Source organism: Acartia tonsa, chromosome 4, assembly GCF_053477335.1.
Source record: "Acartia tonsa isolate MP-2025a chromosome 4, ASM5347733v1, whole genome shotgun sequence".
NCBI classification, from domain to species: Eukaryota; Metazoa; Arthropoda; class Copepoda; order Calanoida; family Acartiidae; genus Acartia; species Acartia tonsa.
In genome coordinates, this window is record NC_137263.1 from 31,085,609 (window position 1) to 31,103,853 (window position 18,245).

The 18,245-nt window shown below is 30.8% G+C and overlaps 1 protein-coding gene across 3 annotated transcripts in view; it reads left to right on the plus strand.

The window, feature by feature from the left end:
- The window catches only part of LOC145316771 (protein crumbs-like), a 68,975-nt gene that overhangs the window by 34,803 nt on the left and 15,927 nt on the right, over positions 1-18,245 (plus strand). For all 3 annotated transcript variants that reach the window (XR_013878685.1, XM_080157497.1, XM_080157498.1), the window contains exons 7-10: positions 4,433-4,546; positions 9,708-9,761; positions 9,983-10,074; positions 10,292-10,887. Coding sequence is in view for 2 of the 3 variants with exons in the window: in XM_080157497.1 (XP_080013623.1) it covers positions 4,433-4,546; positions 9,708-9,761; positions 9,983-10,074; positions 10,292-10,887 (856 nt within the window). In the remaining variant the exon portion in view is untranslated. The remainder of the gene's footprint in view (positions 1-4,432; positions 4,547-9,707; positions 9,762-9,982; positions 10,075-10,291; positions 10,888-18,245) is intronic.

Sequence of the window (18,245 nt, forward strand, 5' to 3'; positions counted from 1 at the left end):
GTAGTATATTATAAAAAAAAATGCTTTATATAAGAGAAAGTGAACTATGATATGTAAATATCTCGTACTTAACCATTTTAGGGCCTCTCTAAAAAAAAGTAAAATAAAGACATTTTCTCTGTCATGTCTATATTGCTTGACTAAAGTTTTTAATAAAAGTATGTAAGTATAAGTTTTTAATATTTTGTTTGCACTGTTTTTTTCTTAAACTTATGATCCATTAAGTACTATTTTTAAGTGAGTGAAGTAGAATTCAAAGATACATTACGTGCCTATATTTCTTACTTGCCTTTGTCTCTTAGGAAGAATTGTCACCAGTAAATAAATTGACTTATGCAGGCGTATCCCCTCAAAGTGCCTGTTTAGCTTTAACTCTCCCCCCCACTCCCAGCTCCTTTTTTTGAAAAAAAAATTGTGGATTAGTTATTCGGGTGTTTCTTTATTACTTTCAAGCTGATTAGGTTATATTGGGTAATATGTAGTCCCTTAGGGTTTTGGGTTAGGGTCCCCAGCAGAGTTAAGGCATATGAATAAAACTAACCTTTCACCCTTATTTTAATTATCCAAGTGACGGACAGTCGGACGTACACGCTTGTACACCCTACTTCTCTATGTTTTGCTTACATATGATGGCTAAAACGCCGAACAAAAAACAAGTTAGAAATAAACATTTTTTAAACAAAATTTTTACAAAGGTTAAGATGCAAATGTTATCTTGACTTTAATTTAATTTTGGTTGAAAATGATTCATCAGAAAAGGTAATCTCAAGGATGACCATCACAAAATACGTACTTACAATCTATTTCAAGAGAGATTATGCTTTATTTATCGTATGTTCGCGTTTTTTAAATGTTATTACTAAAAATTCAACCTTATAAATATATATATTTTTAAATTTTGTCATACGATATAGTTCAAAATATTTTACTAATTTTTCTATTCTATATCAAACAGTTTTAATTCGTAAAGATTTTGCGGTCCAGGCACTACCGTTTTCATGCAGGATTTAATATGCCTGTATGACTTTGAAAGTTTTTTTTTTAATTTAAGGAAAAAATTGTCTTTGTTTAGATTACATATAAAATAATTTGAAATTATAATATACCCACCTACCCAAAAGTTCAGAGGGAAGCTTTAATTATATTGCCATATGTTAAACTTTGCGACACACCACTGTTCTGTTTGTTTGCCTTCTAATCTTATCTAAAATATCAATCTTTGTAATTTAATTTTTATGTCAGGCCCTAGTTGCGTGCAATCTTTTAAACAATATTAGCCTAGATAGATACAATCAAATGGTAAATTGCGTTATGCATTATACTTACATATGTACGAATTTTGCAGGGTTTGTGTGTGTGTGTGTGTGTGTGTATTTAGAATTGCCAATTTATGCAATGCAAATAAAAAGCTTGTTTCATCTTTCCATCCGTTAACATTTTAATGGTTCAGTTTTTAAATTAATTTTTTGTGAAGATCCAAATTTTGATTTGATATCTTTAATCCCTCAGTAAAAGCTACACTTTGGCCATTAGGTGATTCCTTGAAAAGCACAACACAATTAGTCAAGGTATATCAAGTGACACACATTGAAACAAAAAAATGAATAAAAAAGATAAATACATTTATTTATAACTCTTGAATCTTTTTGCGTTAGTTGCTTTTTTGATTTTGATGGCTGGGTGAGGACAATCGTAGCGCTTTACAGATTTAAATTTGATTAATTTTAGTTTGTACTGGTATAGTTGTTTATCTCATCGTATTTTAAGCGGCGTTCCGCGGAGATTAAAATGAAATAATTTAACTATTATTTTAGTTTTTTTTGGATCTGAGGGACCGAAAGCCCTGACCAAAGCAATGATTAAATTTATTTTTAAATTTTTGTGGAACTTAGGATATGATACATGATTTTTTAGCATTGCTCAGATTTGGATTTAATCCAGCTGAAATTTATCGAATTTGAAGCTGTATTGGTAAAGTTATGAACTAAAAAAATAATAGTATTTGGAAGAAAAATACCTTCTAAATTTTATAAAAATCTTGATTATAAGCAGATAGAGAAAAGTCTGAATTAATGTACGTACATGAATCATTACATATCTTTACAATGTTGTATATGTCTTCTGTTTTAATTTGAACCATATTTATATGTTGTATAAATCTTATGCTCAAAAATGCGTAGTTACTTGCATGTTAATTTTAATTAAACCAGCCGTAGCCATTATTATCTTTTAAACATGGAGATTTTCAATTTGGGTGGGGAAAGGGGGATTCCAGAGATGTTCAGGGATAAGACAATGGACGACAAACTTTCATACATCCCCAATGATGAAAAATAAAATAACCCCATATGTATATTAATATTATGTGTTGAAAAGTTTGAACACTTTTAGTTTTGGATCCAACCAATAAACATTCAGTACCCAAAGTTTTTTGAGCCCAATGTCCTTTCCATTCTTGGGGTTATCATAAGCTGGTCCTTTTATTTGCGCACACCACCAGTTGAACAAAAAATTTGAATTAAACCAACTAATTTTGGACATGAAACATTTCTTAATGTAGACTTAATCCCTTTATTTAAAAGTGAGTCAAAAGTTTTCCCCATTTCTTTCCTTTTGAAACGATGATGATATATCTGATCGTTGGTTGTTATATAAACCCCGACAGGGTAAGAGACCAAACCAAATGCAGGCCTTTTGCAAAAATATTGGGTGAATTGGGGATTAGTATTGAAAGTTCCCCACTTCCAGAAAACGCATTGTACTTAAATTTTTAATGGGTTCATTAATAATTTAGAAAAAGAACAAGATAACATAATCAACAATGATAATAAATGACTTTTAAGTTATATTTCTAAGATATTCAGCAATATTGTTTATGTTCTTTTAATATTAAAAGTCTAGGTAGATTTTGACGTAAAATGTTTTCATCGTATGACTAGTTAAATGACTCGCTTGAAAAAAAACGCAAAAATAACTATTTGAAAAAAGAATAATTTTAATCTGGAGATGTTGACACTGATCCTTAAATCTAATTAAGTTTTAATTTTGGGATCGAAGCCACTCTGCTAGTCATAACTGATGGTTGGTTAGTAACGTTTACTTGACATTCTTATTTCTCTACCTAAACTAACACCTTCTTTTCTTTACTTATTCCTTACCTTACTGGAGTCCAACCTTAACTTTGCTCCTTATCCCAATCCCAAGAATCGAAATCACATCGCTGACTTTTTATGCATAATTTAAAGAAAATAATTTTGTAGAATCTGTTCATTCTCTTTTTATAGACATAATTGTTCTTGTTTTTTCATTTGTTATGCAATGAATAAAAATGTTAGCATTGCATAGGTTTCACTCTGTACTTTATACTTTTATAGAATAAGATTATCTAAAATTAAGGCAGGATTCATAACTTATTAGCTAATTCCATTTCTTTGTTAACAGTATTAAAAAATTATGATATGCTAATCTGAGTTCGGATTATGTACACTTTACAGTACATATTTTGAACAAATATATTTTTTCTGAAGTCTATAAGATGTAAGTATCTACTAAAATGTACAAGATTGTAAATTTAAGAAGCGTTTTAGTACTTAAAAAACTTACGTACATTTTCTGTCTACTGGGGTTTTATTACCAGGCAGGCGAAGAGGTTAATAATCTGCCATTTTAATCAAATTGAATCTACAATAATGTTGATGTGATGTGAATCTTTACAGAATTTCTCTTCAAACAAGAATAATGGCCAGGGAAATAATATATAGGAAAAGTGTAATAAAGCATTTCCACAAAAAAAATTTTTTCTTCAATTCATCCTATTATATAAAGTACCAAGGTTTTTTTTGGCTGATGCTTTAGAATTCAATCCTTATACTAAAGTAACAGGATGTCTGTTTGTGTATTTGTTTGTACCGAAGGATCTCGCTAACCGCTGAACCGATCGGGTTCTCCTTAACAGGGTAGATTCTCATAGGTCCCGGGAAGGTTTATAACTATTTTGGGGGAGGGTACCACCACCCTCCCAAGAGAAATCACAAAAAATAAAAATTTCTCGATTTAACAAAGAGAGTTCAACGAAACATAAACGTCAAACGCAACATAGACATATTTAAATAAAAAAAACAACATTTAAAGTGCCACTAGATGCCTCTAGGGGCGTAGCCGCTAGTAACTAATAAACTGATTAAGTTCTCCTTAATAGGGAAACTTCACATAGGTGCCAATTTTGCGTTTAATCCCTGGGATAGTTTTAGACTATTTTTGCCCTATATATGCCAGGTTAAATACAGATACCTCTAGTGTTTTATTATACAGAAATATACTTCTAATGATAAAATATCTGCAAACATAACAATCTCTGGAAATTTTTATATCATTTAATAATGGCGTTTTATGTTTTATTAATTATAAATTAATTACAATAATGACATTTCAGCCTGGAAACTTCAGCTGCAACTGCGAGGCAGGGTGGACCGGTCAGCGGTGTGATGTTGATATTGATGAATGCGCGTCTCAACCATGTCAAAATAATGCGACATGCACCGATAAGGTAAGAATTATATATTTGTTTTAAACCTTCCTTCCAATCAAAATGAAAATAGAGGAAAATAATGGAAGGATGTATTTCACAAGAACTGAATTAACCTTTTAGGTTGCTTTTCTTATGTATGATTAAATGAATTTTTAAAACACTAACAACAAACAACCTTGTACTTGTTAATATTTATTCAAACTACTTACTTCGCCCCTAGCCATTTATAAAGCTTCAGTAAAAAGTACAACTTATTCTGACCAAAAATTTCCTAGATTTTTTGCTTCAGACAAAAAAAACTTACTATTTAAAATATTAATATTGCAAACTAGAAATTCAAACAATTATAAGTAAATCTTATGACCTATTATTAAAGATGAAATATATCTTAGGACTTGCTATTGATTTTACTATTCAATCTCTGTTGCAAATCTTATAGTTTTTTTTTAACTCTTTTGTCATTATAATTTCCAAAACAAACAAAGAAATTGGGTAGATTTCTTTTAGTCGCGAATAGGCCCCCTTTCCCCTTTATTCCAAGTTTCCAAACTAAAACTTGTTTCTAGCCCCTACTGATTCTAACCACTTGCGGCATAAAAAGGGGGGGGGGCGAAAGTGACACTTTTTGAAACCAAAACTAAAAGTCAACAAAGGAACTCAACTAAAAAAAGAGTTACAGGTCTAAGATTTTGCTTGGCAGTTACTTTATAGGGGTAAAATATGGAACTGTGAAGAAACGGCGGCGCAACCGCCGAAAACCGCCGTTTCCCGCCGAAATTTTTTTTGCCTTTTCTCGGCGGTTTTCGGCGGTTGCCACGCCGTTTCTTCACAGTTCCATATTGTACCCCTATTAAGCAACTGCCATGCAAAATGTCAGACCTGTAACTCTTTTTTTAGTTGAGTTCCTTTGACTTCTATTTTTGGTTTCAAAAAGTGTCACTTTCGCCCCCCCCCCCCTTTAAAAGAAAACCTCCATAACCAACCTGAAATTGAAATAAGCATCAGAAATCTGTTATTTAAAAAAAGAACAAATTGCAGCCGAATGGTTTTTTTTTTGGGGGGGGGGGTGTTAATATGCCGACAATTCGTGGGATATTGTCAGAAATGGATTTGTAGAAAACTTAGCCACACCTTATAAAAATTACTGTGCAGATTTGTTGAATTGAAAGTAAGAAAGTGATTACTAACAATTTTTTGTAGGTTAGGTTAAGCAGGGATAAACTGATAGAAAGTCAGGGTTATTCAACGAACAAATGTATATTAAATCTAGATTTTCTGCTTGTATTGATTGATGATAATTATCTTGACAAAATATACTATCTTTCTGCATCTTATTTTACAATGTCATTGATTTTTAGAAAGCTAACGTCTTTTTTGTTCGTGTCATCAAAATTAAAAATTTTGTGATTTACTTTTCATTTTACGCGAAGGGGTTAATGGGTTCATATAAGCAGTGTAGTAAGGGATCTTAAGGGATAAGACAATGGATGATCAGTTGATGTAAATCAAGTGATCCACAATGCAATGTTTATAAACGAAATTACCAAGGTACAAGTGCACGTGTTTTTAAACTTTGGTTAACTTACAGTAATGTATGTAGAATATAAGTGAATATTATGACAGGGGGGAAAATTGTCGTCAATTTAATTTGCTAACATTTATTGGTCTTTTCGTTCATCCAGTAGGAGAGTAGGAAATGGGGTAAAAGGGTGATTCTTACTTTTTATTTTATCCATTATTTATCATAAATGAACGAAAAAAATCCAAAATCAAAATCTTTTACATTTAGAATTGTATGTTTTTTTTCCTATCCATTAGCTATTGATTATTTAAAGATTTTGTATTATTTGTATGGATTTGACAAATGCCTTTTACTCCTAGCCAACATAAAACGTCCAAAATGTCTATTTATAATCAATCTTTCTATTCATTGTGCAATCAAGGACAAAAGTGTCCATAAGTGGCGCAGCAACCAAGTTAACAAAGTAGGAAATTAAGAGAAACATTATTGTTATTATATAGTAAAAATATTGAAATATAATCTTCAAAATTCAACTTGTGTGACATTTGATTTTAGGCAATTGTGATTTTTTAAGATTAACATTATAAAACAACTTAGTTTTAGGGCTAGATTACGCCCAAACTCGAGGTATCGAGTAGTTTTTCTACCAGTAGTGAAAACCATTAACATTTGAGTTTGGTAAATACTACGGATCTTATGGGATAAGACATTAGACGATAAATTGGTGTACATCCGCAACTAAATAACCCCTTTAGTTGATTAAAACTTATGGTTAAAAAGTTTTGACAATACTAGTTTGGAAACCACCAACCAAAAATCAATTGAAAGTATCTAACGTTTTTTAACCTACGAATAAAATAAAGTGGTTATTGAATTTTGGTACCATTGTCCCCTCTCCCTGGGTAAAAACTAAATAGGGATATATTTGTTAGCAGCAAATATTTACTTAAGATCAAATCAATCAATTTCGGTAAGGACATTTAACTAAATTAAGGAGTTTTTTTTTAAAGTTTTCAAGTGGGAACCAGTTAACGTTAATTTTTATTTTTTATTCATTAATATTTGAAGAAATGAATTGTAGCTGCAAAATTCTTTGTCTATAACTTTAATGTATGTTTGAAGCAATTTGGCAAAAGATAAAATTTGCAGATAACAGATTCTTTATTGTTTTCCATTTACATACGTCCAAATATGGATAGTACGGGGTAGTTTTGTTATTTCTTGGATTATTTATTACTAGCGGCTACGCCCCCTAGAGGCCTCTAGTGGCACTTTAAATGTTAGGTTTTTTTCAAGTCTCTACGATACCTAGCTATGCTGTTTTCAAGTATCTTTTCAAGTCACTACGATAAAAATTCGATTTATTGTGATTTCTCTTGGGAGGGTGGCGGTACCCTCCCCCGAAATCCCCCAAAATAGTTATAAACCTTCCCGGGACCTATGAGAAGCTACCCTGTTAAGGAGAACCCGATCGGTTCAGCGGTTAGCGAGATCCTTCGGTACACACACACAGACAAACACACATCCTGCTACTTTATTAGAAGGATTAAAAATATGTATTTTATCAAGATGTAGGGGATCTATCATTTGTGGTCCAAATTGCGCGCAGAAGTAACATAAAATATATATTTTGAATTACATGAATTACGCATATAATACTTACGTCCTACATGCAAAATCTCAAACATAAAATTCATTTCTCCTCTTTTAATCCATGCTATTTTTATGAAGAAAATCATTCTTGTTTTTATTTTATGTTGCCAGAATCTTATTTTAACCACAATTATTAAGAATAATAACAAGGACGGTTGCGTACATAAAACAAAGGTCAAAGAAAATAAGACTGCCAATTTAATTTTATTAATTATTAGACTAAGATAATCTTAGTAATAAAAAAACAAGAAAATAAGACTCATATATAAACTCATATTCTTACGAATATAAGTGTTACTAACGTTTACAGACGGATAGACCGAACATAGCCTAGTTTTAAAGTAGCTTCGCTACTGAATTAAGAAAATAAGCATATATAGATAAAGTGGGTGAATCTAATAACCAACACAACTTTATTGCATGTTACTAGTGGTTGTATGCTAAATAATCTTGACAATAATCCAAGATGGATGAAATGACATTGAACACATGAAATCAAAAGATTCCCAAACCCGAAGCAACAACCCTAAACCAGAGATAGAAGGATAAATTTCAGTGATAAAAATATAGTTTTAAGTTTTCCTATTCATTGTATGTTGATATTCCCTTCTCCCTGTAAAACTATTGATTTGATGATTGTATGTTGATATTCCCTTCTCCCTGTAAAACTATTGATATAATGATTGTATGTTGATATTCCCTTCTCCCTGTAAAATTATTGATATGATGATTGTATGTTGATATTCCCTTCTCCCTGTAAAACTATTGATATGATGATTGTATGTTGATATTCCCTTCTCCCTGTATAACTATTGATATAATGATTGTATGTTGATATTCCCTTCTCCCTGTAAAACTATTGATATGATGATTGTATGTTGATATTCCCTTCTCCCTGTAAAACTATTGATATGATGATTGTATGTTGATATTCCCTTCTCCCTGTAAAACTATTGATATGATAGTTGTATGTTGATATTCCCTTCTCCCTGTAAAACTATTGATATGAATATTGTATGTTGATATTCCCTTCTCCCTGTAAAACTATTGATATGATAGTTGTATGTTGATATTCCCTTCTCCCTGTAAAACTATTGATATGAATATTGTATGTTGATATTCCCTTCTCCCTGTAAAACTATTGATATGATGATTGTATGTTGATATTCCCTTCTCCCTCTAAAATTATTGATATGATGATTGTATGTGATATTCCCTTCTCCCTGTAAAACTATTGATATGATAGTTGTATGTTGATATTCCCTTCTCCCTGTAAAACTATTGATATGATGATTGTATGTTGATATTCCCTTCTCCCTCTAAAATTATTGATATGATGATTGTATGTGATATTCCCTTCTCCCTGTAAAACTATTGATATGATAGTTGTATGTTGATATTCCCTTCTCCCTGTAAAACTATTGATATGAATATTGTATGTTGATATTCCCTTCTCCCTGTAAAACTATTGATATGATGATTGTATGTTGATATTCCCTTCTCCCTGTAAAACTATTGATATGAATATTGTATGTTGATATTCCCTTCTCCCTGTAAAACTATTGATATGATGATTGTATGTTGATATTCCCTTCTCCCTGTAAAACTATTGATATGAATATTGTATGTTGATATTCCCTTCTCCCTGTAAAACTATTGATATGATGATTGTATGTTGCATAATTTGTGGCTTGAAAGCAATTACAATTATGATTCTACCAAGACTTGAAGGTTAGGGCCAAACATCTGTAAGAGCTATAAAACAGGCCTCTTTATGCAAATATTTAATTTTTAAAAAATCATACTATATAAGTGTAAGGCAGGAACTTATTTCTTTGTAACAAAAATAACTTAAAATAATTTTTCTTACAGTATTTCTCTGTCAATTCTTAATGACAAGATACATAGAAAACTTTGAATAAAATAGAAATCGAATCCTATAAAAAAAAACACACACACATATATATATATAATATATGAGAAAATAAAACTTATATATTTTAGGTAAACGGATACACTTGCAACTGCGTGGAAGGATTTTCTGAATTTAACTGTGAGGTAGGGTTTCATTTCTTTAATTTTTTTTCCTTAAGAATCTTCAACTTGTAAACTTTTGTAAACTTCAATTTGTCAACACGTTATACGAAACGAAGAACTTCGATTGCTAGAAATTCATGTTTTCATTTTACGGTTTATTGATTTTGATTGGGCACCTAGTGCAATACATATGATCTATAATATTGGCTTTGTGTATTATTTTGTCATCATAATTTGTGTAGGTTGATGTGGACGAATGTGCCAGTTCTCCATGTTTGAATGGAGGAACCTGTGATGACGCTGTCAACAACTTTACCTGTTCTTGTCTACCTAGGTAACTCTACTTGTTCATGCGACCACTGTAATAATATCATTTTTCTTTCTTCATATGATATATGTGCATCCGCAAGGACAATTATATTTATAATAAGGCCAATTCACTACTTGAGTTATTAAAATGATCCGACCTAAAGTTATTTTGGGCTTAACAAGTAGCAATTTAAGTAGCAATAATTTTTTATTCAAAATTCTAACAAAAGTTTTTTTTTCAGGTTTATGGGTCGAACATGCGAATTGTCTTACGACGCATGTGCCTCTAGTCCATGCCTTAATGGGGCTCAATGTAACCCAACCTCTGAGGAGCGGGTCTCCGGCGACGAGTTCGAATGCCAGTGCGTGCTGGGCTATACAGGACAGTTCTGCGAGGAGAACATCAATGACTGCGATGGCATTACGTGCCCAGGAAATAATGAATGTTTTGACAAAGTGAATGGGTATGAGTGCAGTTGTCCTGTTGGGTTCACGGGCCCTGACTGTGACCAAAATATTGACGAATGTGCGCCCAACCCGTGCAAGAACGGGGCAACCTGCATCGACCTAATCGGCAACTACAGCTGCGCGTGTCCCAGGGGTTTTGAAGGTTTCAACTGTACCCAGGACATTGACGAGTGCCTTACACCGGGTGTTTGTAACAATGGTTACTGCCAGAACATGCCTGGCACATACCAGTGCTATTGTATACCTGGATACACTGGTTCCTATTGTGACCAGGACATAGATGAGTGCCTGTCCGTGCCATGTAAGAACAATGGAACGTGTGAAAATTTGGTCAATAATTTCAAATGCACCTGTCCTCCTGGGTTTAATGGTAAGTAAAGCAATTTTCATAATTAAAAATCTTAATATTTAGTACCTAGTATGTTCTTGACTATAAAAGATGGGCTAGTCAGGGAAGCTTAAATTGGCAGTCGCAGTTTTTTATTATTTTCCAAGGAATATTTCTCACTCCCTAACAAAAAAATTCTCAAATATTGAGTTTGTTAGTTTTAAATATTTTTTTCATTTATTCATATTTTTGCAATGAATTAGATTGGTGACCTTTATTGCTTTGACTTTAGAAATATTAAATATTCAATTGTGTAAGGGTTTTGATTTTTGTCAAATTATTGCACAAGAACCAAATAATTCCAGTTTAGGAGACAACCTCTTTTCTTTGTTGCAGTAAAACATCTTTTGTTCTTTAATTAAATATTTTTCTCAACTCGAAACTTTTCATCCTATCATTATTGAATTAAATATGAGTGTAATCTGAAAACATAGCCGCTCTTAAGCCGTTATCGCGCCGCCTATTTATAATTGTTAGTTCAGTAGAACAGGACGACGGTTGGCTTTTTTTTTATTTATTTCATTGCATTTTATTGGCGCGGATACAAAACCCTCGTAATATCTTTTGTGAATTTAATTTTTCTGTACGTGGTGTATAATAATTTCCGCATATACTTTAATATTTGCAATATAACTAAACATCAATATAATAGATGAATGCGAAACAAAGGGAAAGTGTATGTTTGTGCTATTGTGCGTTTTTAAGTGCACACTAATCTAGATATATTTTATGCATTTTCTTTTAAACAACGTCAAGTAAACTGAAAAAATACGCATTTAAACAAGAACAATCTTATTCATTTTTACAAAATAGTTTCAATTAATAAAATAAAAATGCTGTAATGGTCACTCAAGGATGTAATGGGATAAGGAAATGGAAGATAAATTTGTACGTTCCCAATGATGCAAAACAAAATACTTCCTTCTGTATATTAAAATTGTTTCAGACCTTGGACACTACAACTAATCAAAAATAATTGAATTATACTGAGTTTTTGGGCCTACGTAAGATAACGAGGGTTGGGTACCAGAGTAATTTACAGCCAAATGTCCCCTTCCTCCCTGTGTCAAATTATAGTTTTAGGGAAAATTTATCTTCTCTCATTAATAAAAATGTTTTTTGAGTAGCCTTAAATATCAGAGGGATAATTAATTTAGAGGCTAAAAACACTATACGCAATTGAATTAAAGAGCGCCTTTAATTTCCAAATGAGTTGGGGAAGTTAATGTATTCTTTGTAAGAAGGGAAGTTATAAAGAACTGTTGGGAAGGGTGGAGTGTGCATGGGGCTTCATCTCTCAAAGGATTTCCTTTCCAAGTAAGAAGTATTTCCTGTTTTCTTAACTCACTACAGGTTTCTCATTACAGTAACAAATTATTATTTTATATCCAAATTTTTATCCGACACAAAAGTTTATTTGATTTTAAATATGTTTTTAGATGATATATTTTACAAATTGTTATTCTTCGAAAAGGTTTTCTTTATTAATATGTAGATAGAAACCCAAAAGATAGAACTCTAAGTTTAAGCAGCAGCATATTAATTATATTTTTACTTTAAACTTACGAAGAAAACTATGTATATGATAATATTCTGTGAAAAATTTAGATTATCGTTTAAGTAATTCCCAAATTATAGGTATGAAAAAAAATATTTTTCGCAATTATGAATCTTCTTTTTTTGTTAACAATTTTAGGGGAGGGGGGGGGGGATTTCGTACCAAGTATACCAAAGTTACCAATGTGAATTAAATATTAGAGAACTTACATCTTTATTCTATTATTATATCCTAATTATTTTTGTCCGCTAACCACTGGACCTTTTGAGTGAGGTAAGCTTCTCATAGGTTAAATCTTTTAAAAATAAGTCTTAGGATGTTTAATGCTATTTTCTGACACCCCCTCCCCCCCCCCCCCCTATCATACATGTGTTAGGGGCACAGCCACTATTTTTCTTTATAAATTCAGTTTTGGTACAATTGGTGTGAAAAACCTTTTTTTAGTGTATGATTAATAACATTTGTATTGAAGCAGATGTTTTGAATATTTTTCTGGCAATTAAATAAATCAAAGTGTGGCGGGCCAAGTAAGCAAAATAATTTGTCCTGCAAATGAATCAGTATTTTATATTTATAACCACGACCATATCACTAATGATTCTGAAAGAAAAAAATGCATAGAATTAAGCGTCTTTTATTTTAATCTATACCTTCTATAAAATCAACGATTAATAACGAAGAAAAATATTTTGTACTCAATATTTTTTACACATTACCTTAACTTTTTTCTTTGCTTTAATATTTTAATGCCTTGTGTTCACTCTTAAGCTCCGAATAAAAGCAAATAGGTTGGTGAGCATACAATTAGATTCTGACATAATAAGCATAAAAAATATGTAGTTATTAAAGTTTAGTTTGTGATACATTGTACAAGTGAAATAATGAAAATTATTGGTCTGCCACAAATAATAGTGACTGAGGCTGACGGGATCTTGTCCATGGCTATTTTTAAGGAGCCTAGCTTTATTTATTTGTTTTAATCGGCCTATGAAATACAACTATATTTTTAAGTAATTTGAAGGTTTTTGCTCAGACTATTTTAAATATTTATACCGAAAGTTATGATATTTTTTTCCTCCAAGTGAAAAAAAAGTTTTTATGATAATGATTTTCATTACAAAGAAAGCTGTGCGCAAATTCTTGAATGGAAATAAAAATGTGACTTTAATTTTTTTGTAAGTCAAGGCTGCATCAAGTCTAGCATTTTTATGTGATAAAGATAATGAAATCTTTGTTAAAAAAAATTATGCACTAAACCAATTAGGAAAATTTAAGGATTTGGGCATAAAACTTTTTTAGCAATTAAGACCAAGCAATAAACATATGAATTTTGTTCTTTAGCAAAATTAGGTGAAGATTTACTTTAATTTTTCAAATGTATATGTCACTTTCTCTGAAAAAAAACCAAGACTTTTAAATTGTAACGTTTGCAAAGTAGTATATATTTATATATTATTTATTTGTCATGATGGGAAATGAGATTCTGTCATGATCAAGTGTTACAATTTTTTTAAAAAAGGGGGAGGGGCATTGCCCATCATCTTTGCCAAATCGCAAAGGTAATCCTTTATTATGTAGGACGTAGGTTAGTTGTTATGTGAATTTACTAAGATTATTGCGAATTTGTATTTCCTAATATTGCCGTGAAGCTTTTTGCCCTTTCTCGCAGGATTAGAACAAAATATTTCATTTGAAAATTTAAATGACTAAGGGTTAGTTTCTAATACATGTATATTAGTAAGTTCTTTTTAAATGCATGCGCAAAATGAACGTAAGTGGTGAGAAAAATCCCCCCCCCCCCTCCTTCTTATTAAAATTCCAAATGATTTACATTTATAGACTTAGGGCACCAGGAACTTAAAAAAAAACTCATTTCCTTTTCATGATGTGATGTTTATCTATCTATATAAATTATCTATCTTTGTGTCTATCAAAAGAAGATTTATAGTTTCTTCTCTTCTCTGCTTTAATTTTAGTAGTACAGCTACTTTATTACTCGGGGTATGTACGTCCGCTCGAAAGATTTTGAAAATCTAAAACATATGTATAATTTCTTATAAATAAATAAGGAATCTAAAATATTTTCATATTTAGTCATTAATTGTTTAAATCTAGTTTTGTTTTATTTTAATCAATTTAAGATCAAAAATGTTCACAAATTCATCTTTATTCTGTAGAATTCTTTCTCCATTAAAAATAATGGCAATTAGGTTTTGCTGCGCTTCTTGTGGAATTTATTGTCCTTAAAAAATACATCCTTCATTTTTAGTGGTAAACTTTTTCAAATATTCTCATCATTTAAAGTTATGTAATCATTTTGAATAAGATTTTATAGGAATTTTTTCACACATTACACGCATTTTTATTCTATATTATTTTCTAATTGAGGTGGAAATTAGATCATTAGATCATTACAAAGAAAGCTGTGCGCAAATTCTTGAATGGAAATAAAAATGTGACTTTAATTTTTTTGTAAGTCAAGGCTGCATCAAGTCTAGCATTTTTATGTGATATAGATAATGAAAACTTTATAAAAAAAATTATGCACTAAACCAATTAGGAAAATTTAAGGATTTGGGCATAAAACTTTTTTAGCAATTAAGACCAAGCAATAAACATATGAATTTTGTTCTTTAGCAAAATTAGGTGAAGATTTACTTTAATTTTTCAAATGTATATGTCACTTTCTCTGAAAAAAAACCAAGACTTTTAAATTGTAACGTTTGCAAAGTAGTATATATTTATATATTATTTATTTGTCATGATGGGAAATGAGATTCTGTCATGATCAAGTGTTACAATTTTTTTAAAAAAGGGGGAGGGGCATTGCCCATCATCTTTGCCAAATCGCAAAGGTAATCCTTTATTATGTAGGACGTAGGTTAGTTGTTATGTGAATTTACTAAGATTATTGCGAATTTGTATTTCCTAATATTGCCGTGAAGCTTTTTGCCCTTTCTCGCAGGATTAGAACAAAATATTTCATTTGAAAATTTAAATGACTAAGGGTTAGTTTCTAATACATGTATATTAGTAAGTTCTTTTTAAATGCATGCGCAAAATGAACGTAAGTGGTGAGAAAAATCCCCCCCCCCCCTCCTTCTTATTAAAATTCCAAATGATTTACATTTATAGACTTAGGGCACCAGGAACTTAAAAAAAAACTCATTTCCTTTTCATGATGTGATGTTTATCTATCTATATAAATTATCTATCTTTGTGTCTATCAAAAGAAGATTTATAGTTTCTTCTCTTCTCTGCTTTAATTTTAGTAGTACAGCTACTTTATTACTCGGGGTATGTACGTCCGCTCGAAAGATTTTGAAAATCTAAAACATATGTATAATTTCTTATAAATAAATAAGGAATCTAAAATATTTTCATATTTAGTCATTAATTGTTTAAATCTAGTTTTGTTTTATTTTAATCAATTTAAGATCAAAAATGTTCACAAATTCATCTTTATTCTGTAGAATTCTTTCTCCATTAAAAATAATGGCAATTAGGTTTTGCTGCGCTTCTTGTGGAATTTATTGTCCTTAAAAAATACATCCTTCATTTTTAGTGGTAAACTTTTTCAAATATTCTCATCATTTAAAGTTATGTAATCATTTTGAATAAGATTTTATAGGAATTTTTTCACACATTACACGCATTTTTATTCTATATTATTTTCTAATTGAGGTGGAAATTAGATCATTAGAAAAAGAAATTTTTCATTTAACCTTCTGATCTTTTGAGTAGGCGATTTCCCTTAAATTGCCAAGACGAGAACAGAAACCCTTCCCCCTTAGTTTAGAATAAATTAAAAAGTTGTTTGTCTTCTACTGTATGTTAGCTCCCAACATCCTTTTTTTTTTTATTTATTTTTTTTTAATAAGGGGGTGCGGTTTTTGTGATTGCGAGGCACTTTGAGGGAAACCACCATTTATTAATTTCAAATATGCAAAAATCATTAAACATACCTAAACAATCATGTTTTATATGATTTTTTTTAACTTCTCAAAATCTGGCAATTAATTAGATCTCCATGATGGAAATAATTCCATATATTATGTGAATATTATATAGTATTAAGAATTCCTTACCAAACATAAATATATCAAACAAAAAAAACTCAATAGAACATTGATACATGATTTAAATTGTTTAAAAGCTTCGCTTTTCCAAATACAATACCAAGTTTGCTATTAAACATTAAAGGGCTTTATTATTATTGCAAATTTATTCTTTGATTTTTTTGCAAATTTTAAAGATTGGTAGTTTTGATAATAATCCTGCCAATTGCAAAAAAAAGGAGTCGCCATTATTTTTCTTTCTGTCATCGTAGTGAATCCAAAGTAGTAATTTAACTCTTCTCTTCAAAATAAAAAACGACATTGAAAGGCTAATTTTCTTTTTCATTAAAATACTAGCGGTTGCATTCCTAGCATTTAGGGGCTCTGTATTTTAAAGGTTAGGGAAGAGCAAAAAATAACCTAAAACCACCCATAAACAAAAGTAATGCTTCCCTAAAATGGAGATTTCAATAACAAATCTAAGTTATCGAAATCTTCAGCTGCAGAAAAAATCCTACTACTTTATATATTTAGATAGATTATAAAAAATAAAACTTAATAACGCTAAGCTAAACTTTTAAAGAAGTTATTTTTTAAAGATTTATAAATAATGAAATTAAGCTAGTCTAAAACAAGGACGAGGACAATCGTTGTGCAGATAGTGGGTATCATGAAGAAACCTTTAGTATTGGCCATGGCAGTGAACTGAACGATACAATTATTAAAGATGGAGACGGTAGCGAGAATAATGATAGTGACGACCATGAATTTCAAGATGGAGTGTTTAGAAAGTAGTGGCAGGCAGACTCAGTTCATTTACATATTCATTTTTAATATACACCACAAACCAACATGCATACGCATATACATTAGTAGAGGTTCCACTGGAATTGCACCAACACGGGAGTCCACAAAATTTTGAAACTAAGTTCTTTGATTTTGCTGAGGTCTACTTTTTCAAGAGGCTTGCTGTTTAAACAGCTATAATAGTATAAAATCAACTTAATTAACGTATCAATTGACTCTTATAGAAGGGATAAATTCAAGGGGCGCAATTCTGTGGTAACTATTATAATACATTGTGCATTTGTGAATAACCAAAATCAATCAATCAATATTGTAATTTAAAATCATCATTGCGTTGTAAAAGATAACAGAGGCTGAAACTTAGCCTCTATAGATTTTTCCAATCATATTTTATTTGAAAAATATTTTTAGTTTCTTGGCTTACTTGCAAATTAAAGATCTGTGGGTTCATACATTGTGTTCTTATTCGGATGTATATATGTACACACACATAGGTATACATCCAATTACTTTAGAGGAGGGGGGGGGGGTAGATAATTTAATTTTAAGCATTACTTAAAAATTCCATACTGGGTACACCTTCATAATCTATAATTACTTTCCTCCCACATCCAGTAATTTTATAAACAATACAATTTTATTTGCCATGTCATTTTTTGCCTAGTCTCAGAGTACTTTTGGATAAAAAAAAAATTTGTAAAAAAGGAATTTTTGTCAATTAGCATATTACGCAATACAACTTTTTATAAGATCTAATTTTTAGGAACTTTTGTTTCCTCAACATTTTGTATTGGGAAAAATGCACCGCAGAAATGCAGATAAAACACAGTCCATTCACTAGCAATAGTTTCACTTTTTATTCTTGGGGTTTCAATTATTTATAACAAGTATGACGACTTCCATAAAAGCAAGGCTAC